Genomic DNA, 25069 nt, shown 5'->3' with positions numbered 1-25069 from the left:
TCCTTTTCTTTTAAGGCTGAATAATATTCCACTGTGTGTATGATATGTGTGTGTGTGTAATTTCTTTATCCATTCATCCATCGATGGACACTTAGGTTGTTTCCCGATCTTGGCTATTGTGAATAATGCTGCAATGAACATGGAAGTATAGATATCTCTTCAAGATAATGATTTCAATTCCTTTGGATACACACTCAGAAGTGGAATTGCTGGATCATATGGTAGATCTATTTTTTACTTCTTGAGGAATCTCCATACTGTTTTCTATAGTGGCTGTACCACTTTACATTGCCACCAACAGTGCGCAAGGGTTCCCTTTTTTCCACATCCTTGCCAGCAATTGTTATCTCTTATCGTTTTGATGATAGCCATTCTAACAGGTGTGAGGTGATATTTCATTGTAGTTTTGACCTGCATTTCCTTGATGATGATTAGTGATGTTGAACACCCTTTCATGTACCTGTTGGCCATTTGTATGCCTTCTTTGGAAAAATATCTATTCATGCCCTTTGCCCATTTTTTAACTGGGTTACAGTAGTCACTCCTTATGTGTGATTTCACTTGCAGCGGTTTCAGTTATCTGTGGTCAACCGTGGTCCAAAAATATTAAATGGCAAATTTCAGAAATAAACAATTCATAAACTCAAATTGCTTGCCACTCTGAGTAGCGTGATGAAATCTTGTGCTCTTCCGTACCATCCCAGCCAGCATGTGAATTATTCCTTTGTCCAACACATCCACACTGTGTACACTACCCGTCCATTAGTCACTTAGTAGCCATCTCAATTATCAGATCGACTGTCGTGGCATGGAAGTGCTTGTGTTCAAGTCACCCTTATTTTACTTAATAATGACCCTAAAGCACAAGAGTAGTGATGCTGGCAATTCGGATATGCCAAAGAGAAGCCAAAAAGTGCTTCTTTTAGGTGAAAAGGTAAAAGTTCTCGACTTAATAAGGGCAAAAAAAATCACATGCTGAGGTTGCTAAGATCTACAGTAATTTTTATTACAATACATTGTTATAATTGTTCTATTTTATTATTAGTTATTGTTGTTAATCTCTTACTGTGCCTAACTTATAAATTAAACTTTACCACAGGTATGTATGGATATGAAAAAACATAGTATATATAGAGTTCGGTACTATCCATGGTTTTAGGCGTCTACTGGGGATCTGGAAATGTATCCCCCATGGGTAAGAGGAAACTACTACATTTGTTTATTTGCTATTGAATTGTATGAGTTCCTTGTACATTTTGGATATTAACTCCCTATTGGATATACGGTTTGCAAATAATTTCTTGCCTTCATTTCATTTTGTTGATGGTTTCCTTTGCTGTGTAGAAGCTTTTTAGCTTGATGAAGTCCCACTTGTTTATTTTTGCTTTTGTTGTCTTTGCTTTTGGGGTCAAGTCTATAAAAATCACCGCCAAGACCGACGTCAAGGAGCTTACCCTCTATGTCTTCTTCTAGGAGTTTTACACTTAATCTTACGTTCAAGTCTTTAATCCATTCTGAGTTGATTTTTGTGTGTAGTGTAAGATAGGGATTCAGTTTCGTTCTTTTGCATGGGGGTGTCCAGTATTTCCAACACCATTTATTAAAGAGACTGTCCTTTCCCCATTGTATAGTCTTGGCTCCTCTGTCGTAAATTAATTGACCATATATGCACGGGTTTATTTCCGGGCTCTCTATTCTGTTCCATTGATCTATGTGTCTGTTTTCATGCCAATACCATACTGTTTTGATTACTATAGCTTTGTAATATAATTTGAAATCAGGAAGCGTGATGCCTCCAGCTTTGTTCTTCTTTCTCAAGATTGTTTTGGCTTTTTGGGGTCTTTTGTGGTTCCATACAAATTTTAGTATTGTTTCTTCTATTTCTGTGAAAAATACCTTTGGAATTTTGATAAGGATTACATTGAATTTGTAGATCTCTTTGGGTAGTATGGACATTTTAACAATATTAATTCTTCCAATCCATGAACATAGAATATCTTTCCATTTATTTGTGTCTTCTTCAATTTCTTTCAACTAGGCCTGGTGTTTTCTGTTTTGGAAGGTTATTAATTATTGATTTAATTTCTTCAATAGATATTAGGCTATTCAGATTATCTATTTCTCTTTGTGTGAGTTTTTGTAAATTGTATCTTGCAAAGAATTGGTTCATTTTCTGTAAATTATCAAACTAAGAGTATAGAGTTGTTCATAATATTCCTTTATTATTCTTTTAATGTCCATGGAATCAGTAGTGATGGCCCCTCTTTCATTTATGATATTAGTAATTTGTGTCTTCTCTCCTTTATTCTTGGTTAGCCTGGCTCAAGGTTTATCAATTTTATTGATCTTTCTAAGAACCAGTGTTTGGTTTCATTGACATTCTCTTTTGATTTTTTGATTTCTGCTCTAATTTTTATCTCTTTTCCTCTGATTACATTGGATTTAATTTGCTCTTCTTTTTCTAGTTTCCTAAGGCAAAAGCTTAGATTATTGATTTTAGACATTTCTTCTTTGCTAATATATGCAATTAATGCTATAAATTTCCCTCTAAGCACTGCTTTCACTGATGACACAAATTTGGTAAGTTGTATTTTATTTTCATTTAGTTTGAAATACTTTGTAATTGCTGAGACTTTTTCTCTGACCCATAAGTTATTTTGAAGTGTGTTGGTTAATCTCCATATATGTTGAAAATTTCTAGCTATCTTCATTATTTATTTCCACAGTTTAATGCCATGTGTTCTGAGAGCAAATTTTGAATGATTTCTATTCTTTAAAATTTGTTAAGGTGTGTTTTATTACTCAGAACATGGTCTGTTTTGGTGAATGTTTTTATGAGCTTGAGAAGAATATGCATTCTGCTGTTGTTGGATGAAGTATTCCACAAATGTCAATTTGATCCAATGGATTGCTAGTACCATTCAATTCAACTATATCCAAACTGATTTTCTGCCTCCTGAATAGAGGGGTTTACTAAGAGATTTTAGCAGGAAGAGATGTTGACATAGTATCTCTTTAAACACTCATATATTTTTTCTCATTTGATCTATTAAAGTAGTGAATAATTTTAAACAATTTTCTAATAGTAATCATCCTTGCATTCTTAACCTGACTTTTATCCCTAGTTTCTATGTACTTTTGGATTTTGCTTGACATTCTATTAGTATGATTTTTATATCAATATTTACCTTTAATTTTTCAGATTATCTTTTGTGGTGTCTCCGTTTTTTGAATCACTGTTACGTTGACTTCACAAAAATGAACTAAAATATTTTCCTTTTTTCTCTATGATCTGGAATAGTTTAAATTATACAGAAATTATTTGTTTCATGAAGGCCTAAATGTATTTATTGGTGAAATCATGTAGGTCTTGCCCAGTTTTAAGAAGTCTTTAATAACATTTTCATTTCTCTCGTAGTTTTTAGTCAATTTTCTGTATCTTCTTGAATCATTTTTAATCACATATTGTCCTATAGATCCTCAAACTTATTAGCACAGAGAAACACAAGTATTCTAGCTATTTCATATCCTCTCATTAGGAATTTTGAGAAATTGTGATTTATTTATTCCTTCCTTTCTTCTTTCTTTTCTCCTTCGCTTCCTTCCTTCCATCCTTCTTTCAATCCTTCCACCCCTCTTTCTTTCTTCCTTCCTTTTAGTTAGACAGGGTAAAATGTTATTTTTAAAAATGCAACACACCCTTGCTTGAAATCTCTCAGAGACTTTAGTAGGAGAAAGTCTAAATCACCTATCAATACAAAACAAAATGCTTCACAAGTTGGCACTGACCTACTTCTCTATCTCACTGCTACCCTTATTCTACACTGAGTAAGTCTGGTTTTATTTTATTCTTTTATCTTTGTACATAAAGTTGCTTTTCCTAAAAATATCTTACTCTCTCCTCATCCTTTCTCTGCCTGGACACCTCCTGCTGGTCCTAAGATCCATTCCAACTTATGCCTTTTCTGGGAATTTCTCCTTTAAAGTCTCAAACCTGAGATAAGCACCACTTATCCTCTGCGGAATTCACCTCTTCTTCTGGACCTATATATGTTGGTTTCCCTCGGAGCTCAATCCTCACACCTTTTCTCTATCTATATCCAATTCCCAGAAGAAAGTCAGCCAAATGGCATTAAACACCATCTTTACATTGATGAATTCTAAATTTTTATCTGCAGCTATGACTTTGCCCTGTCAATTCAATATCTCTTTGCAGATGACTACTAAATATCTCAAGCTTAATATGTCAAAAAATGGAAGTCTTGATTCTACTGCCCCTCCCCAAATCTGTTATGCTCTCACTGTTCCCCATCTCAGTGAACGGCACCATTATTCATCCAGTTTATTTAGCTCCAAAATCTTGGAATTATACTTGACTCCACTCTTTCTCTTATAACTCCATACCGCATTCAGCAGTAAAACTTGCCATCCCTACTTTCAAAAGTATTTCTTACCACTTCTGCCCCCACCACTGCAGTCCAAGTGACCATTATCTCTTACCTAAACTGCTGCAATAACCTCCAGATTAGACTCTCTTCTTCCACTCGTACTGACCTACAGTGTATTTATTTTCTACACAGCAGTGTTACCCATTAACATATAAATCAGATTATCACCACCACTCTCAATCTTCTAATGGCCTCATATTTCATTTTAGAATAAAATCCAAAGTATTTACTGTGGCCTACAAGGCCAGAAATCATCTGACTCCTGACTGTCTCATCTCTTACCACTCCTACCACCAATGATAGATACATCACTGCCAGACTGACCCATTTGCTCTTCCTTGAACACATCAATACCTACTATTGTACTGTTCCCTCTGATCGGAATGCTTATCTATCAGAAATTCCAATGATTCCATTTCTCATTTCATTCAGGTCATTAACTTGCTTCCTAGTTCTTATCACTATCTGACATTAAATTAGATTTTTTGTTTGTTTATCATCTATCATTCCCTAGATGATATATAATAGATATATAACTAGAATATAAGCTTTGTAAAGTCAGGAGATTTATTTATTTTGTTCACACCTATAAGTTGCCTGGTATGCAGCAGATGGTTTATAAAAACTGTGGAATCAATGAGGGATGCGATGTATTTATTGTATTATTCTGGTAGTTTTAGCATAGTTCTTTATAAAACTTACAGTGTCTGTCTTCCCTATAGATTATAAACTCTAAGTCCAAGGACTAAGTATTTTTTCTGTCTCTACTCAAGAAACTACCAGATTGTTGCATAGTAGGTACATAAACAATATTCATGATGGAGTAAATTAATAAATACCTTCATTCTGTTTTGTAAGAGAGTGAGGAAATTCTTATGAACAAGAAAAGCTAAAAATGCCAGCTTGATTATGTCACATATGGCAGAAACAAGAGAGAACTGTGCAAGAAAATACCTTGAAGATTCTTATTGCCCCTTTTTCAGTATAAAGGTTTCCATCTGCAAGGGAAAGTTTTCTGGAAACAGTAGCTTAGGAAAATACACAACATGAGCTGTCATAATTGCCATGTTTATACTGAGTTCTGGGTTAGCTGGTCTGAAACAGTCCTGGTAAAAATAAACTTTCAATACGCTTTAAGCAATCAGTGTTTCCAATAAGCACTGTCAACATGACCTTTAGTGGTCTCCAGAACTTCTCCTTTACTAAGTATTTAACTGGCTGCTCAACCCCTATGGCTTCCTGTCTGCCTTTAATTTTCCTCCACAATTTTAATGCTGGAGCAACAACAAAATACACAGGCCATCCTTTGGGAGGATTTCTGACCATAATTTGAAAAGCCCTTGAAATAAGCAAATTGAGATAGGTTAGGCGAAGAGTGGCAGTACATATTACATATTCCCCATACGACAGACAAGTATAAACGAACCTCACGCTCTAACTCCCTAACACCGTATTCTCTGCTGAACACTCAATTATAGTCCCTCCCACATTCTCTTTCCTGGAGAAATTTTGCCTTCCACAGTAAATCAGGTGGAAATATTTTTTGATAATATTATTACCCATGCTCCATAATAATGCTAATATTTAAGAGTAATTATAATTCCTATTAAACTGCCTAAGGTCATCCTGAAGTTCTTAAAGCTCTTGTCATATTTTCATACTCATCCTTGCAGCCTCTTTATAAATAAATCTTTTACTCAATAAAATAGTATCAATATTAATATAATGAGACATTATTGAAAAGTTTATAAGTAATGATACCAACATAATATGATGTATAATAAATTTTAAGTAATTTTATAGGTAATTTAAAACAAACAATCCGTGGTCACATCACAAATGTGTAACTCATCTAGCAGCTGACCTAACCACATATGTACATAAAGAATATTTTGTGGTTGAACATCTAATTTTTTTCTTTTTTTCCAGGTTTATTGAGGTATAATTGAAAATAAAATTATAAGATATTTAAAATGTACATTGTGGTATTACATATAATATGTATATATTGTGAAAGGATTCCCACCATAGTTATTTAACACATTCACCACCTCGCATATTTATCTTTTTTGTTTTTGGTGAGAACATTTAAGTTCTATTCTCTTAGCAAATTTCAATTATACAATACAGTATTAGCAACTATAGTCACCATGTTTTACATTAGATCCTCAGACCTTATTAATCTTGTAGCTCAAAGTTTGCACCCTTTTACCAACTTCTCTTTATTTTCCCCAGTCCCTGGAAACCATTTTTCCACTCTCTGTTTCTATGAGTTTGAGTTTTTTTCTAAAATCCCACATACAACTGATACCACGCAGCATTTGTTCTTCTCTGTCTGGCTTATTTTACTTAGCATAATGCCCTAAAGGACCATCCATATTGTCACAAATGGCAGGATTTCCTTATTTTTCATGGCTGAATATGAATGTGTATATATACACATTATGTATATATACCATATCTTCTTTCTCCTTCATCTGTTGGTGGGCATTTAGGCTGTTTCCAAGCCTTGACTATTGCGAATAATGCTGCAATGAACATAGGGCTATATTTATCTTTTCAAATTAGTATTTTCGTGTTCTTTGGATAAATACTCAGAAGTAGAATAGCAGGATCATATGATAGTTCTATTTTTAATTTCCTGAGAAATCTCCAGACTGTTTCCCATAGTGGCTGAACCAGGTTATATTCCCACCAACAATGTACACGGGTTCTCTTTTCTCCACATCCTTGCCAGCATTTGTTATCTCTTGTTTTCTGACGATAGCCATTCTAACAGATGTGAGGTGATATCTCATTGTGGTTTTGATTTACATTCCCTTGATGACTGGTGATATTGAACATCTCATTTACCTATTGGCCATTTGTAGGTCTTCTTTGGAAAGATGTTTATTCAGTTCCTCTGCCCATTTTTCAATCAAATTGTTTGGTTTTTTTGCTATTGAGTTGTATGAGTTCTTTATACATTTTGGATATTAACCTCTTATCAGATACAAGATTTGCAAATTTTTTCTTCCATTCCATCAGTTGCTTTTCATTTTGTTGGTTTCCTTTGCTGTGCAGAAGCTTTCTAGATTAATAGATTTCTAGATTAATCGTTTATTTTTGCTTCTGTTGTCTTTGTTTTTGAAGTCAAATCCAAAAAAAACACTGTCAAGACTGATGTCAAGGACTGATCCCCAATGTTTTCTTCTATGAATTTTATGGTTTTAGTCTTACATTAAAATCTTTAATCCATTTTGAGTTGATTTTTGTATATGGTGTAAGATAAGGATACAGTTTCATTCTTTTCCATGTGGCTGTCCAGTTTTCCCAGCAACATTTATGGAAAAGACTGTCCTTTCCCCATTGCATATTTGTGGCTCCTTTGTTGTAAATTAATTGACCATATATGCATGGGTTTATTTCTAGGCTCTCTATTCTGTTTCACTGATCTATGTGTCTATTTTTACGTCAATATCATACTGGATTTTTTTTTTTTTTTTGGTGAAGAAGATTGGCCCTGAGCTAACATCTATGCCAATCTTCCTCTATTTTTTGTATGTGGGATGCTGCCACAGCATGGCTTCATGAGCAGTGTGTAGGTCTGCACCTGGGATCTGAACCTGTGAATCCTGGGCTGCTGAAGAGGAGAGCGTGAACTTAAACCACAATGCCACTGGGTTGGTCCCTCCCATACTGTTTTGATTACTATAGCTCTGTAATATAATTTGAAATCAGGAAGCGTGATGCCTCCAGCTTTGTTACTCTTTCTCAAGATTGCTTTGGCAATTTGGGCTCTTTCTCATTTTTTTTCTTATAACAGGAAAGGAGCAGATCATACAAATAATTGTTTTTCTTCTCTTACATCCATTCTCAAGGGAAGGTACCAATAATAGGGAAAGAGGAAAAAAGACAGGAAAAAGTAGACACCAATAAACATAAATCATGATTTCAGCTCTACAACTTTACATCTAATTAATATCAACTTCTGGATTTCAAAAGATTGATATAAATTTGTTTCAAAACTAAAATAATCAAAGAATAACAACAATAACAAAAACTTAAAACATAAATGTTGGCCTTATGTCAGAACCTATCATTTTAGTGTTTAAAATGTTGCTCTGTTACTTTTTCTGCTTAAAACTTATTTAAAGCTCATATGGCAATATAAACGAATTCTTATGACTCTTTTAAATTAAGGCATTTACTCTCTAGAAACTCATCTACCATCAATCCTTCTTTTGCTCTATGAGTGTCATTTTTCCCATTTGATCCAACACAGCATCAAAACTAGTGCTGTGGCCTTGTGAAATGATCATAAAATTGCAAGCTACACAAGGGACAGAAATTCCTCACTAAAAAGTAAGATTAAAAAAAATTGGACAACGGACACAGAAAGCTAATTAAAAATTTTTAATTGATGTTGATTTCAGCCATACCCACTATTATCCAGACCATACTTAAGAACTCTTGACTGTCCTGGAGGCCAACTGAGGAAACAGCCATTTTCATGTACAAAATATAAGGAAGATTGTAGACTTTTTTTAGTTTAAATACCCACAAATTAGCATTGGTATTTGTTTTTCTAAGGAAATCATAGCACTTATTCTCAAGAGCATGTTGTGAATCATACTACTATGCATCCTGGAAGAATTAAAGCGATGTTAGGTAGAATGCCCCAGACCATGCACACCAGAAGCAGTTCTACAGTACTGTAGCGCCTTCTCACCTTAAAAGTTGTGGTGCCATAGAGCTTGGTGGTGTGGACTGTCTCTGGAAGCACATTAGTGATATTGGTGATGAATTCTTCCAAGTACTTACAGGATTTCTCCAAGTGTGTTGTATTGATAATAATCTGGACAAGCTAGAAAATAATAAGCACATGTAAAAGTCATTTGACTATTCACCCTAGGATAAATGGCTCAGTATGAATCTGTTGGTACAAGAAAAACAAAAGTCAGGGTGGCAAAGGCCATCCGTATTCTATAAAGGGTATGTTAAAGCATGGGCTTAGGTATTACTTCCTCTATGAAGACTTCCCAAAGCATCTTGTATTTCCCCATACTGTAGGGGCACTTGTCACTCTATTTTAAACACGTTTTCTTCTGTTTAAAAAAGACTAGACTAAAATCAAAAACAGCTGGTGTTTAGCATAGTGCCTGGCAATAAAAAGTTGCCAAATGAATGAAATAAATGAACTCCCAATAAAAGAACAAGAATGATTGAAATGGCAAAAAAATGTTTCAAAATTAGCCATGATGAAGAGAGAGCTGTTGGAACAGATTGCAGTATATTAACAAACTACATTAGTTTATGGGGAAAAAAAACATGGGCACTGAAGTCAGAGAAACTAAGGGATAAACTTGATCTCGAGCAAGTTTCTTTACCTCTCTAAGCCTGTTTCTTTATCTGTAAAATGTTAACAATAATTTCTAAACCTCAGGGTTACTGTAAGGATTAAATATTCTTTTGTTAATACTATTTCCCTTTTCTTACAGAAGAGATCCTTTTTTTTTTTGTGACGAAGATCAGCCCTGAGCTAACATCCAATGCCAGTCCTCCTCCTTTTGCTGAGGAAAATCAGCCCTGGGCTAACATCCGTGCCCATCTTCCTCTACTTTATATGGGACATGGCCACAGCATGACTTGACAAGCGGTACATCGGTGCGCACCCAGGATCCGAATCCCGGGCTGCCACAGCAGAGCGCACTCACTTAACCGCTGCGCCACCAGGCCAGCCCACAGAACAGATCCTTAAAGAAGAGAGTACTGGTAAGATAAAAAGTCATCTATAAATTACTTTGAGAGGAGGATAAGGAAGAATAACTATTATCGTCTGTATAGAATTAAAGTTTCTAAGCACTTCACAATTCATTTTTTTATATTGTCTTCCCAGCAACCTGAAGAAGTAAATTAAGTGGGCATAATTATTACTTCCATTTTACTATACCAGAAACAAAAATGAAATGATTTTCTCTAGATCACATAACCTAAATGGAACTAGGACTCAAATCCAAATCATCTACCTTCAAATTACGGACTCATCTAAATGACTTCTGACAGTGCCTTTTAGCATAAGCATAAGATGGCAGCCCTAGGGCCGGCCCCGTGGCTTAGCGGTTAAGTGCATGCACTCCGACGCACCGCTTTTCCGGCCATGCTGAGGCCGCGTCCCACATACAACAACTAGAAGGATGTGCAGCTATGACGTACAACTATCTACTGGGGCGTTGGGGGAAAAATAAATAAATAAAATTATTAAAAAAAAAAAAAAAAAAGATGGCAGCCCTGGTCTGCTGCATGTTTATGGATGTTAGGCTGAAACATCAGATTCTGGGTCTTCCATCAACTAAACTTCTCCATGCTTTGATTCTAGCCCATGTAAAAAACTAAATTAAAAAAGGAGTGGTACTTTTTTCAACTATGAAAACTATTCATATTCCTCAGAGCCTAAAAGAAATAAAAAGAAGATGGAATAAAACCTTTTTTTGGTCTCTCTTTTCTACCTCTTTAACTTTTCATTGTCATAAGAATACATCTGGTAGTGGGGCTGTGGCAGGTAGGCGAAGTTCTGGTGTATAAGGCTGTGGAAGAACTTAGGTCTTCTTTTAGTCTAGCGAGACAGTGAGCGGGGGAGAGTGGGTAGATGATACTAAGGGGAAACTGGAACTAAAGATGAAGAAAGGTACTACACATTTTTACAATCAAATGATATTTCAAAATAATATTTAAAAGTTGGAATTATACTTCAATAGAAGTCACTGTATTATACTGTGGAATATTAAACAAAAATACTAATAGGACTATAATCAGTAAGTTCATTCTTACCTCTTCAACAGCACCCAGCACAAGGCTAATGCACACAATTTATTCTCAAAAAATGCATGTCAACTCAGATGACAATTCTTGAGTAATAGATTGGACTAAGGAAAAAGGTACCTCTCCTCGCCTAAGGTTCAGCCAGAAGAGCTGAAGAAAACATCTACTTTTGAAACATGATGACAAATGGCAAAGACCCAGAGATGCAGTTCCAACAAACATGAAAAAGTCAGGGCAACGCTGGGACTGGATCTCTGTACTATTCCCCAAACTCATCATATAAGTTCATATTCATCACTAGGCTCTTTCCATTCATTCTACATTTTGAATTTGGAGACCCAGAGTTTTGGACACAGATACTATCTCCTATAAATTTACCCCAAACATTAGCCTTTTAACTTGAGAGTGCTCTAGGAAAAAACACCCACCAAAATAAGCAATCCATCATTCTCTTCCTTTCAACATGTTTCTCCCTCAGAGGACTAAAATTTAAATTGTCTAAATTAAATCACTCTTCTTCCTGAGTGGGAAGGTGACTACTGGCAAGGTTGTCTTGATGTGGAAGTCAGAAAAGTAAGAGAGTTAATTTGGAGAACTGAAGAAATTCTATTTTAAAATCAGCATTACCCATAGGGAACACATTCTATCTATCAAAAGAAATCCTAATAATAAGGAGGAATCGTGTCATGTTATAGAAATAAAAAATAGTGGCAGTCAAAGAGAAAATTGTCCTGTTTTGCAGGATATTGGCAGTTTAAAAAAAAAAAAGGAGGCGGCTTCACTGGGTACAGTAGTAATTTCCCATGACTTTTTAAAGATCTGTCAACACAAAAGATCACCATGAATTACATCAGTTGGCTGTCAGTCACTTTTGAAATGTTTCATTGCTGAGCATAGAATAGACTATTAAAACACTCTAGGATTACAGTAGATACCATGTCATTTTCAAAAGGAATACTGTCTGTTAATGAGGTCTAAGTGATCTCTACTCCTGAATGATAGCTAACCAAAATCCTCACAAGGGCATTTACAAATGTAAAGCCAGATACTTTGGGGGTAATTTTGAACTTAAGGACGAAATGAAGCAATTTCAGATATCAACTTCCATCATACTTCGAGCTCCTTTGATATTTTTAACCCCTACTTCCCACTCTTTTTACAAAAATATACCACTAGAGCTATCCCAACTGTTGTTTCGAGGACAAGGAACTAACAACAGATTAGATATTGGTTATGCCTTATATACAGTAAAGTTCTATGAGGACTATCCAAAAAAAGAAAACACTATAAAGCAAACAACCACTTCTCACAACTAAATGATAGAAGTCACTTAGGTTAAAAACTATTAAGCAACAGAAAATTTTTCTGTCTCTCCTTCCTGGTATCAGAGAGAATCTAATGAGGAAGGCACAGAGTAGACTGTGGAAGTCACTTCTTCTCCATCCCTGCTCCAAACACCCCAGTGGAGCCTGAACCATGATAACAGGTAGATGTTCATATTCTTGACAAACTCCAGAAAAGAAAATGTCTTCATCATCTTCAATAGTTCAAAGCCCTAAATTCCAAGAAGAAGCTTCTATTCCCAACTATAAACTACTCCTGGAGCATACATATCTACTTATATTAGAATTGATATTATCTTGTTTCCCAAGATAGTACACTGAAGCTCCAAAGGAACTAACCCAAAGCAAGAAAATGAGAAGTCCTACTCCTCTCCACGCCACCAACGCCTCTCAACTGTTAGATCTGTAAGAAGATAAAGAACTAAAGAGCAGCCTTGGTTCTCATTCACAAAAATAAGCTATCCCTAAGACTTCAAGGAATTCTATCTCCATTTCACCCAGCAAGGTATGAAAAGCTTTGTCAACTACTTATTTTATACCATCTCCAAGGCAAATACCTAAAATACTAAAATACGTGGAACTACTGGTTCCAAATTCAAAGGTCCAGCACAAAGCTTATATTTGACAAAACTTAAGTATAAAATGTTTTAACATAATATCAGCAATATCATTGCTGTTAACAATAGGGGATGAAGAGACAAATGGTATGTGAGAGACAAATAACACAGGATACAGCCATGGGATCATCAATCTAAATTATATTAAAAACAAAGGGTGACTGCAAGGCATTGGTCATTTATTCAGCTCTCCTGCAACACTAGTATAATCATAAAAATATAAATATTCAATATGGTATCACTAATAGGAATTCTGAATTTCTTTAACTTTACCATAAGAACCTACTTACCTACTTTCTTTTTTTCTTTCTTCTCCTTTTCATTAAGTAAGAACTCCTATGTGCCAAGGAATTGGGATACAGCTGTACACAAAGACTCATGGAGATTATAGTACACACATACACATGTATACATACCGTATAACGTCAGGTGATAATAAGCACTAAGGAATAAAAATGAGGATAAGGAGTTACCTGGTGATGGTAGGTCTGAGCTATTTTGAGATAGGGTGGTCAAGGAAGGCCTCCATATGGACTCAAATAAAGTGAAGGTATAATATTTCTATCATCTATAATAAACTCTTTTTAATCCAATTTCTATCTTAAGCCTTTCTATCAATACACTCTTCACAAAGAAATAGGGTATCCTTGATTCATCTTAAAACTTTCTTGCAAACTTAACTAATTCTCTGATATTCTGAAATTAATAAACTGGTGGTTTATTTCCTTTCTCTCCATGATAATGATGCTTTAAAATTAGCAAAGTGAAAGAGCAAAAGTTTCCAACAAAAGAAATCTTATTTCAAAACTTTCTTCAAATCTTATTTTTAAAAGAAAACTTATTTCAAAACTTATCTCAAATCCTATTTCCAAACTACTTACTGGTTGTGTGTTCTTAGGCAAAGTTACTATCTTTCATCACCTTAAAATTGAGATAATAACATCAATGTCATATCAAAGAAATAATAAATATATTATAAATAACTAAATATAAATACTAATATAAATAATAAAGTGTGGAATGTAATATACCAAATTTCTGAGATCTATTAGTGATATGGACTAACTAATTATATCTCCAGCTAAATATGGCTTAAGAAAATATACGACGATGCTGGCTAGCCCCACTTTAATTCATATCCACTAGCCAAAGTGGGCACTTAATGCTATGAAATAATCTCATTATCAAGCATGAACCAATTCTCTTTTCCATATGCCAAGAGATACCTTCTCTCTCCTTCAAACCCAACATTTTCTCTCAATCTCCACTTTCAGCTGACGACTCTTCTTTCTCTGAGAAAACTGAGCATTTGGAGCCTGCCACCATAACATATACCCAACCACCACCATCTGCATCCACATACTCTGGTTCTGATCTGCTACCAGAGGTGAACTTTCACACTACCTAAAGCTAATCCCTTTAATTGTGCATTAGATTCTAAACTATCTCCTACTCAAGGACGTTACTCCAGAGATTTCCCCCTTTCTCCCACATCATCAACTTTCTGCTTTCTATTGCATCATTCTCATCAGAAATAACATGCCGTTCTTCTATTAAAAAACAAAACAAAAGCTTTTGCTTAACACACTTCTCTTGCCACGTACCACCTCATTTCCTGGCTTACCTTTAACAAAACTCCCTGAAAGAGTTGTTTTATATTTGGTGTCTCCAATTCCTCTCTTCCCATTCTTTAATTTTTTTTAAATTTATTAAATAAACGCTTTATTTTAGGATAGTTTTATATTTACAGAATAGTTCCAAAGAGTTCTCAAACAGTCCACACCCAGTTTCCCCTATTGTTAACATCTTACATTATTATGGTACATTTGTCACAACTGGGGAACCAACATTGGGACATTACTATTAACTGAGCAACACACTTTATTCAGATTTCACTAGTTTTTCCCTAATGTTCTTTACCTTTTTCAGGATCCCATCTAAGATACCATATTACATTTAGTTGACACGTCTTCTTAGCCTCTTCTAGTGTGTGACAGTTTCTCAGACTTTCCCTGTTTTTGATGACCCTGACAGTTTTGAGAAGTACTGGTCAGGTGTTTTATAGAATGTCCTTCATTTTGGGTTTGTTTAATGTTTTTCTCATGGTTAGACTGGGGTCATGGATTTTGGAAGGAAGACCACAGAGGTGAAGTGCATTCTCATCACATCATATCAAGGGTACATGCTATCAACATAACTAATCACTGATGATGTTAACCTTGATCACTTGACAAAGGTAGTGTTTGTCAGGTTTCTTAACTATAAAGTAACTTTTCCCTCCTTCCATAATCTACTTTCAGGAAGCAAGTCATAAGCACAGACTATAAACAAGGGGTGGAAAGCTAAGCTCCACTTCCTGGAAGGGGTAATATCTACATAAATTATTTGAAATTCCTCTGTACAGGACCCATTCTCTTTTAAACCTACTCCATCAAGAGTTTACTACCATCATTCTATTAAAAGTGCTCTTATTGAGGTCACCAACTTACTCCAAGTTGCTAAATCCAATGGTAATTCTTAATCTGCATCTCACCTGATGTATCAGCAGTATTTGTCATAGTTGACCACGCCTCCCTTCTTGATATACTTTCTTCACTTGGCTTCCAGGTGAACCTACTCTCTCGTTTCTCCTGTTTGTTTTGTTTTGTTTTTTCCTACTTCCCTAGTGGCTCCTTCCCAATCTCTTTTGTGAGTTCCTCTTTTCTCCTGACTTCTTAATAAGCCCAAGGGTTCAGTCCTTCATCTTCTTCTCTTCTCTATCTTTCCAAATTCCCTTAGTAATATTATCCAGTCAGGTGGTTATAAATATTATTTATATGCTTCCAAATTTTTATCTCCAGGCCAAATCTCTTTCTCAAACTCCAAACTCATATATACAACTGCTTACTCAATATCTCAATCTGTATGTCTAATAAACACTACAACTTTAATATGTCCAAAACCAAACACCCAATACTCCGCCACCCCAAATTTTGCTCTACCTTAAGTTTTTGCCATCATAGTTCATGGTATATATAGCCTTCTAGGTGCTCAAATCAAAAAATCTTAGAGTTATCTTCAATTCCTCACTTTCTCGCTTCCTTTACACCCAATCATCAGGAAAGCATGCTGGCTCTACACTCCAAATCTGATCAGTTGCCACCACCTCCATGGCTCCCACCCCAGCTTCCATCAAATCTCACTGGATTATTGTCATAGCCTCCTACTGTTCTCCCTGTTTACACCCTACAGTCAATGTGATCCTTTTGAAATATGTCACAGCATGTCACTGATCAAAATCCTACAATGGCTCCCCATTTCACTGAAAATAAAAGGCACACACTTTAGAGTGGCCTACCATGAACTTCTGGTACCTCTCTAATCTAATTTCCTGCTTCTCTTTCCCTTGCTCACTCCACTCCAGCTACCAAAACTTCCTTATTATTCCCTGACCTTGCCAATAACTTAACTACCCTGAGATCTTTGCTCTAGTTCTAATCTCTGCCAAGAATTTCTTTCACCTTCAATGATAACTCACCATCAAGATCTTTTTAATAAGACCAACCTTGAACCTCCACCAGACTTCTAATTTCCTTAACCCAGGTTCTTTCTCTTCTCTCCATAGCATTCACCACCTTTTATCACATAAATGATTTGCTTATTTATTTTGTTTATTATATGTTTTCTGCCACTAGAATGTAAGCAAGGATCTCTTTTGTTGTTCTTGTTGTTGTTCACTTATTTATCCTTAGGGCTCAGATCAGTGCCTGTCACGTAGTAGGCATTCAATAAATATTGTAAAGTTAATAAACAAATTATTTACCTTAACAGGACATCTTGTTCTTATCTTCTGACTTCTCTTAGTTGAAAAACCCCATCTCTGTACCAGACCTGACAATCACTGCTTAACTGCCCAGACCTCTTTCTTAAATAATAATAGGTAATATGCATTGAGTTTTTACTATGTACCAGGCACTGTTCTAAGCACTTTACATGTTGATTTAATCCTCACAACAATCCTATGAAATATATGCTATTATTTTCCCCATTTTACACATAGAGCCAAGTAATTTGCCCAAGAACACATTGATTAAGGGGAGAGCTAGAATTGGAACCCAGGCAGCCTGCTTTAGAACATACATTCTCAACCACTGCTCAACTGCCCTCTTCCCACAGCCCTAGGAAAACAGCTGTACCTGCTGACTGAACTAGGGACAATCACTTAGGGTCTGAGAGAGCAAGGCATTCAAGTTACAGTAGGTGCAAGAACTGAAAGGTAATGTTGAGTTGGCTCAACATGGGGAAGCAAAGAACCCATGAGAAAAGCAAGAAAGCCAGTGTATACAGAGAAAAAGATAAAAGGATGGACAGAAAAAAGAAGAGATAAGATACCATGTAACCTCCAAACAAGACAGGCAGACAGACAGACATTAGCTTATAATCCTAAAAGAATTGTCTGACAACCTGAAATAGGATTCTGTGAGTTATGTGTGCTTAGAATACTTCTATTGTTTGAGTGGATATCTGCTCACTGTCATAAAACCATCTCTAACTAGAACAATTTCCATGTTACTAGGGACCTCCTATAAAATCTCTTTCTTTGTTATGATGATATAAATAAATCAATATGAAAGTCAGTACATTATAGTAAAAGTGAGTAAGTTTGGGAAAAAACAACCTGGACTTAGGTCTCATTTCTATCACTTTACTAGCTGTATGACCTTGGTCAATCTCTCCGAATTTTACTTATGCCTTCTATAAAATGGAGATAATAACACACGCCCAACCTGTTTCAAATGTTTTGTACTAAATGAGATGGTATATGTGAATAGACTTTGAATATAAATTGCTCCATGAATGTTGCCTAGTATGATGATGATTCCAGATGTAAACTCACTGTACTTACCTGTAAAGGGATATAATGTCTTCTCTTTCCAAATGTGAGTAATTAATTATTCAAAAATTTACTGGTTGGTGATGAAAAAGTTACTGGGTGTGTCGATACATGCACCCACCACCATAATAGTCAAAATAATAAATGTGTGTGAACGTTCCTTCATTCACATGCAAAGATATTGATAATGAAAGTACATTTGCCTAAAAAGATCCAATGACTTAGGAATAACATTTAGCATTCATTGAAATGTTGCCAAGAATTATGATATAGTTCTTCTTTGATAAGTTCCTACTGCTTCTTCCTCTCATTACCTGATTTGTACAGTGCCCTTGAAAAGAACAATGGAGTCAGGAAAACCGAAGAACTAAGGAGTTAGGTCTTTCTCTTAAGGTGTCCCAGTAAATCAATGGCACAGCCACAACTAAACTGAAAAGTTTTCTGAGGCCAAAGTTGTCTCTATTACACCATCTTCCTGCTATGCTACTTGTTTAAAATGGCTTTCTAAGAGACTGCTAAATCGAACGGCATAAAAAGAATTATATCAAGAGTTATAATGTAGAAATAGTTCACAAAATATATAACAAACTTCCTGTCCTGCTTGGGATTCAGAAAAGGAAAATAGTACAATCTAACAAAAGCAGGAGGATTTCCTAATTTTCACTCCAACTTTCCTTTTTGGTAGCCTTCCTGATTATGAAAAGAAGTTAGCCTATTCTCAGACACATAAAGGCAACACCTAATATTTCTATACCAGGCAATAAAAAGGAAGCCCTATAAAATGAGGGGACTGTCCTAAATAATGTAAAATGTGACTTTCAATTGTAAAAAAAAATGTTTGTTATAAATAGAACTCAATCACTGCCAATGTCCCAAATTATAACATAATATTTTAAAATCTTAACACAGGAAAAGAAACAATCGCTCCAAAATCAGAAGTAGATGTTCACCTGGCTTCCAGCTGTCTTTCCCTATGGGTCAGTATCATTAACCATTTGCTGATTGTCACTATAATCCTTGATCGTGTATCTCTGAAAATATCAATTTCTCCTAGAGCAACTGACTTTCCAAGTACACTGCCTCTACAGGTAAAACAACTGGCCAAAAGCCTTTCCTTTTCCCTGTGAAAAAAGTTCCTCCAAGTTCTCACTTTTGGCACTATAATTTCCATAAAAGGCCAGGCTAAGGCTCCCATGCAATCCTCGGTTTCCAAGAAAAAGAAAACTTCACATCTTTCTAAATTTTAGGACTGTGCGCCAATGCACCAAATCTTCAGTCTGCCAAGATACTGTTCTCAACATATGTACAATATCCCTCCTCCCTTTGTGAGACTGTGTAAGCTTCCACGGGAACGTGATTGCCTTTCTTTCACATTTCCTCAATCCCAAATGCACAGATTTATGTGCTGATAAAGAGTAATTTACCATTCATACACATGACATATCTCAAAAACAAAAGCTGAGTCTAACACTTACCAAGGACTAGGAGTGCCAATACCCCTGGCATCAATGATTTATGCAGGCAAATTGCAATTTCATGTCGTATGTTGTATTTGAACTGCCATTCATTTGGATAGGAACCTGATGTTGACTACATTCTCCAACCAACAATTTTTTTTATATATAATTGATAGCAAATAATACAAATTTATCCCAACAACTTCAGAAAGTAAAACTAGTTAAGCTAGTGAAAACAAAGAGACAGAGAAAAAAAGTGACTTTTCCAAAAAAATAATGGATTTCTCCAAGGTGATCAAAGAAAAAAACAAGGGATTTATTTTGCATTTTCACCAATAGGAGCCCATCAGGAAGAACACAATGGATTATACAGAAAGTTATAACTAATTCACAAACAAGCCCCAGAGGTTAGGACGTCTGTTCACATATTGCCTTGGCTGCCTCCATCAAGAGCAGTTTTACCTCAGTAAGTCCAATATTCTTCCTTTTAATGACATTCTGCAGAGCGTTGCTCAGAGTCCTGGTTAGCAACAGGTTTGTAGATTTACGAATCATGTCATCAACTTCAGTTGAGCTGAAAAAGAGGTGTCAAGAGTCAGTCATACCAGGTAGCAGAATTATTCTGCAAAAAAACAAGGTGCCAGTGGCACTTTAATAATAATAATAATAATAATAATAATAATGGCAGCAGCAAATAACATTTATTGTGTGCCAGAAATTATTCTAAGTACTTTAATGTATTAAAATTCATTTAACCTTCACAATAACCATAGGAAGTAGTTTTATTATTATCTCCACAGATGAAGAAATGAAGGCATAGAGAAGTTAAGTAACTTGCTCAAAGTCACACAGTGAGTGCACACCAAAAACAGGATTGTAACACAGGCAGTCTAGCTCTAAAGCCTACAGCATTTAAACACAATGCTGTACTGTCTCTCAGGGCAGATAAAGAGTTCCCCAGCATGATGCCTCATCCTGAAACCATCACTCCTCTCATACTTCCAAATTCCTTCAGAGACTGTTAATATTTATAATTTTCTAACCTGGTCTCTCTGTAGATTTCCTGCACAATTAGCTGATAAAGGTCCCTAAAAAAAGACATCTCTGCTCCGATAGCACCATCTTTCATACAATGTCTATTTAGCTCTCATTTGAAAATAAATATTTCAAGCCAGTAGTTTAATTCTGCATAAATATTTTATAATTCTTACTATCCCAAAAGTGATCAATAATGACATTTTCTATTCAGTAAAGGAAACTAAACATGAAGAAAATGATTCAATAGCTATCTTTATATGTAAGGTTTAAAAGAGAATACAACAGTCTTGCAACCAACAGACTGAATTCTAGACCTATAACATCCTTCATAAGCCCCTGAAAGCATCACTCAAGATGCCTTTCTATAAAAGATATCCTTTTGAGAAAAACATTTCTTCAACGATAAGGTTACTATTGTAACAACACTTGTTTATAAACATCAAGAAATAACTACAAATAAAAATTTGTGAGCAGTTATTTGTTAATAATTTATCGCTATGTACAATGTTCACAACTTTTACCTCACTGATTTCTTTTTTTACAGAAGAAAATCAGAGGCTTAGTACAGTCAGACTAAAAATCTTACAATTCTTTATATACAGGCAAGCTACATTATCATACTATGTGGAAAAGAGAAAAATATTAGAAAGAAATAAGACTACAGAATGTGAGGCCATAATCAGTTAGGAAAAAAATGATACATCAAAATATTTTTACAAGGTCCACATAAGGATATATTTAACTGACCAAAACCCTCTGGCCCACTGCCACCCTTTCCAAAATTATTATTGAATTAAAATACTTCATTCCACAAATAAATAAAGTGCTAGGCATTGTGTTGGTGAAATACTGAGATCACAGCAGTGAACAAAATAGTCATGGTTCCTGTCTTCATATATTAAATTCATAATTACATCATATCAATTTTATTATGAACTACAAATAAGTACAGGTTGCTATAAAAGTGATTAACACAGGTGCCTGAAATAATCTGGTGCTCCTGACTGTAATCACCCTCATGGCATTCTGTACTTATTACATATCTCCCTTATGCCTTAAGAAGCTCTAGCAAAAGTTCCACTTTTGGATACAATGTAGAAGATCAAGAAAGACCATCACTACCTTCAAAACAACAAGAAAGCTAGGTCCAAGCTAAAAGCTATATTTTCCTTTTATGTCAACAAAGTGCAATGAACACAAAAAATATAGAACTGAACTAAACTGCACACTGGGACAAGTCCTTGAAAGATAAACAAAGAGTAGCAGCCTCTCTCATATCTGAAGCCAACTGCCTAATCTGGGTACAGATGGATGACGGAGTGGAAGAGTCACAGGCTGGGAGGCTTTGCCGGGAGGAAGAGAAATCAGCCAAACCCTTAATAGTGTGTGCTGCTGTTTCAGATTGGAATTTGGAAGAGCTCTCAAACAAAGACAAATACACTGACCCAACCATTCCCTCCTATAAGAATTCTGCTGCATAAGAAACGGTAAGGGCAGTACTAAAAATCAGAAAGAGATCTTGCAAATTTTCCAAGGGGTTTAGATTCCAGGGATCTACCGAAGTTCAATCCCAAGGAGAGCAAAAACAAATCACAGCTGACACCCAGCCCTGCTCAAATCCTGTTAAGATCAGACATAAGCTCCTGGATGGAAGTTTTGGAATTTCAGAGTTGGTCTTAAGGACAAAGAGACTTCTGCAACAGCATTTGAAATCAGAAGTACTTGGCAACTAATTAAAACTGAGACTTTACATTCACTGAAGTAATGATGAAATCTGAATGATCTATCAAGCAGCTGAAGAAGAAGAGTCACAGAAGAAGAAGAAAAGATGAGAAAGGAGACATATTTAAGGACATACTGGCAAAGTCATCTCCAAATCTGATAAAAGATCTCAATTAACAGATCCAAGAAGTTTAGCACAGCCCAAACAGAACTAATACAAATAAAACCACACCTAGGAACATCACAAATCAAATTGTCAAGTTCAAAAGTAAAGAGAAAATCTTAAAAACAACCAGAGAAAAAAGACAATATATTCAGAGCAACAACAATAAGGATGATGGCTTATTTTTCTTCAGAAACAATAGAAGCAGACAGTGGAATGACACCTTTAAAGTGTGAGGAAAGGGAGACTATCAACCTAGAATTCTATATCTTGAAAAATATATTTTGAAAACAAAAGTCAAAAAATATTTTCAGACAAAGAAAAGTTAAGAAAATACAACATCAGCAGATATATACTAAAAGAAATGCTAAAAGAAATTCTTCATGCTAAAGGAAAACGATACCAAAGTGTGTAAACTAGATCTGCAGGAAAAAATGAGAAGGCCTGAAAATGTCAAATACATAGTAAATATAAAGAACTACTTTTTTTTATTGAATTTTAAAATACCATCAAATGTTCAAAGCACAAACAACATATTTTAGGGTTTAAAAACAGGTGTATATGTGAAATATATGCCAACACTATCAAAAAAGGGAGTTAGAAGATAAATTACATTATACTTTTGTAAGATTCTTAAATTATGTAAAGTGATATAATATTATTCAAGGTAAACTGTGATAAGCTAATGATGTACACTGTAATCCCCAGAGCAACCACACAAACAGTAAATAAAACAAAAAGTTATACTCAAGTAAGCCAATAGTAAGAAGAAGTCATAATACTATAAAAAGACTTAATCGAGAAGAAGGAAGGAAAACAGAAAAAAAGGAGCAAAAAAAATGAATGGAATAAGTAGAAAAACAATAGCAAGATGGAAGGCTTAAATAAAACCATATCACTAAATATATTAATGTAATGGAATAAACACTCCAATTAGGCAGATTGCATAAAAAAACAATACTCAACTATTTGTTGATTCAAAAATGACAATTTTAAATATAAGGACACATGCCCAGATCTTATTTTCAAGATATCTCTCAGCACTAAAAGGTACTGGGTTCCTCAGAGAAATTAATGATATCATGGTTAAGTAAGGAAATCTTCCAAAAAGTGATAGGAGTACATCAACAAGGTAAAGGAGCCAGTTTGAAGTGGCTCAAGTGTGAGCTGCATCTGGGACAATTTGAGCATTTAAACGAATATAGACAGTAAAGGAATGAACCAACTGAATGAAGTAACAATTCATGAGTCTGATCTGGTGAGAGGTAGATGAAAGAGAGATATAGATAGAAAGCAAGCAAGCAGATGGGGAAGAACTCCTTAAAATAAGATGCCAAGTAATACATATACAAGGAATTTAATAATCACAAATTAGTTAAAAATCATAAACTAGTAATTAGAGAGAGAACTGATTCAGGCATGAATCATTACTGGATACTATAAGGGGGAGGGAGGTGGAGGACATCTGATAACTAACAGACTAAATATATAGTCTCAAAGTACTTCAACATAAACACAAACATTACTTACTCCAAAAGAAAAATAATAATAACTATAGAGAACAAACAACATCTTAACTAATTAATCAAAATTATTATACACCATAAGGGCTTATAATACTATATACACACACGTATACGTACAGAAAGACAGTGAGGGAGGGAGGAAGAGAGAGAGAGAGAAATAAAGAAAATATGGCAAAATGCCAAAATTGGTGAATTTGGGTAAAAGGTATTCAGTGCATCATAACAATCTCAAAATTTTTCTTTAATGTTGAAATTAGTTGAGAATAACATGTTAAAAAAAAAAAAGAAAAGGTTGTAAGTAATAGAAGAGTCATATGTATACCATAAAAAGAGAAGTTATGGCTATATTAATATCTGATAAAGTAGACATTAAGACTATTCTAATTTTTAACACAGAGAAAGAGGCACATTTCATAAAATTAAAAGGATGAATAAAACAACAAGATATAACAATCCTAACTGTTATGAACTTAAAAACCTGTATTCAAAATATATGAAGCAAAATTTGAGAGGTCTAAAAGGAAAAACAAACAAATCTATGATCATAGTTGGATAGATTTAACACTCCTCAATAATTGACAGAAAAAGTAGACCAAAAAAAAAGGAAGAATATAGAAAATTTGTACAACACTATTAACAAACTTAATCTAACTGGCATTTAGAGAACACTACACTCAACAACTGCAGAGTGCACGCTCCATTCCAGTGCATATGCAACTTTGCTACAGTTGGATTTAAATTTACCATCTTGCTAGTTGTTTTCTATTTGTTCCACCTCTCCTATGTTCCTATTTTCCTCTCTTGTTGGCTGCTTTCAAATTGAGTGTTCTTTGTACGATTCCATTTTATCTGCACTATTGGCATATTAATTTCACCTGACTTTGAACATTTTTCCAGTGGTTACTCTAGGTCTTACAATATATGTCTTGAATATATCAGAATGTGTTTTCAAAAAATATTATATCACTTCATGTATAATGTAAAAACCTTAAACAGTATATCCAATTCCTCTCTCATATCCTTTGTCCTGTTACTGTCATACATTTACCTTTACTAGACATTGTTACTATTTCTGCTTTAG

At 34.9% G+C, this 25069-nt stretch overlaps 1 protein-coding gene across 6 annotated transcripts in view; it reads right to left on the bottom strand.

The window, feature by feature from the left end:
- Nucleotides 1-25069, bottom strand: part of EXOC6B (exocyst complex component 6B) — a 596645-nt gene that overhangs the window by 243886 nt on the left and 327690 nt on the right. For all 6 annotated transcript variants that reach the window (XM_087436583.1, XM_004435543.3, XM_014791430.2 and 3 more), the window contains 2 exons: nucleotides 20002-20113; nucleotides 9160-9294 (listed from right to left, as the gene is read on the bottom strand). In XM_087436583.1, coding sequence (XP_087292709.1) covers nucleotides 9160-9294; nucleotides 20002-20113 — 247 coding nt within the window. The remainder of the gene's footprint in view (nucleotides 1-9159; nucleotides 9295-20001; nucleotides 20114-25069) is intronic.

Source organism: Ceratotherium simum, chromosome 11 (assembly GCF_057802395.1).
Source record: "Ceratotherium simum simum isolate JZ-2026a chromosome 11, ASM5780239v1, whole genome shotgun sequence".
NCBI lineage: Eukaryota > Metazoa > Chordata > Mammalia > Perissodactyla > Rhinocerotidae > Ceratotherium > Ceratotherium simum.
The sequence above is the reverse complement of the archived record's forward strand: the minus strand, read 5'-3'. Positions and strand labels throughout refer to the sequence as shown.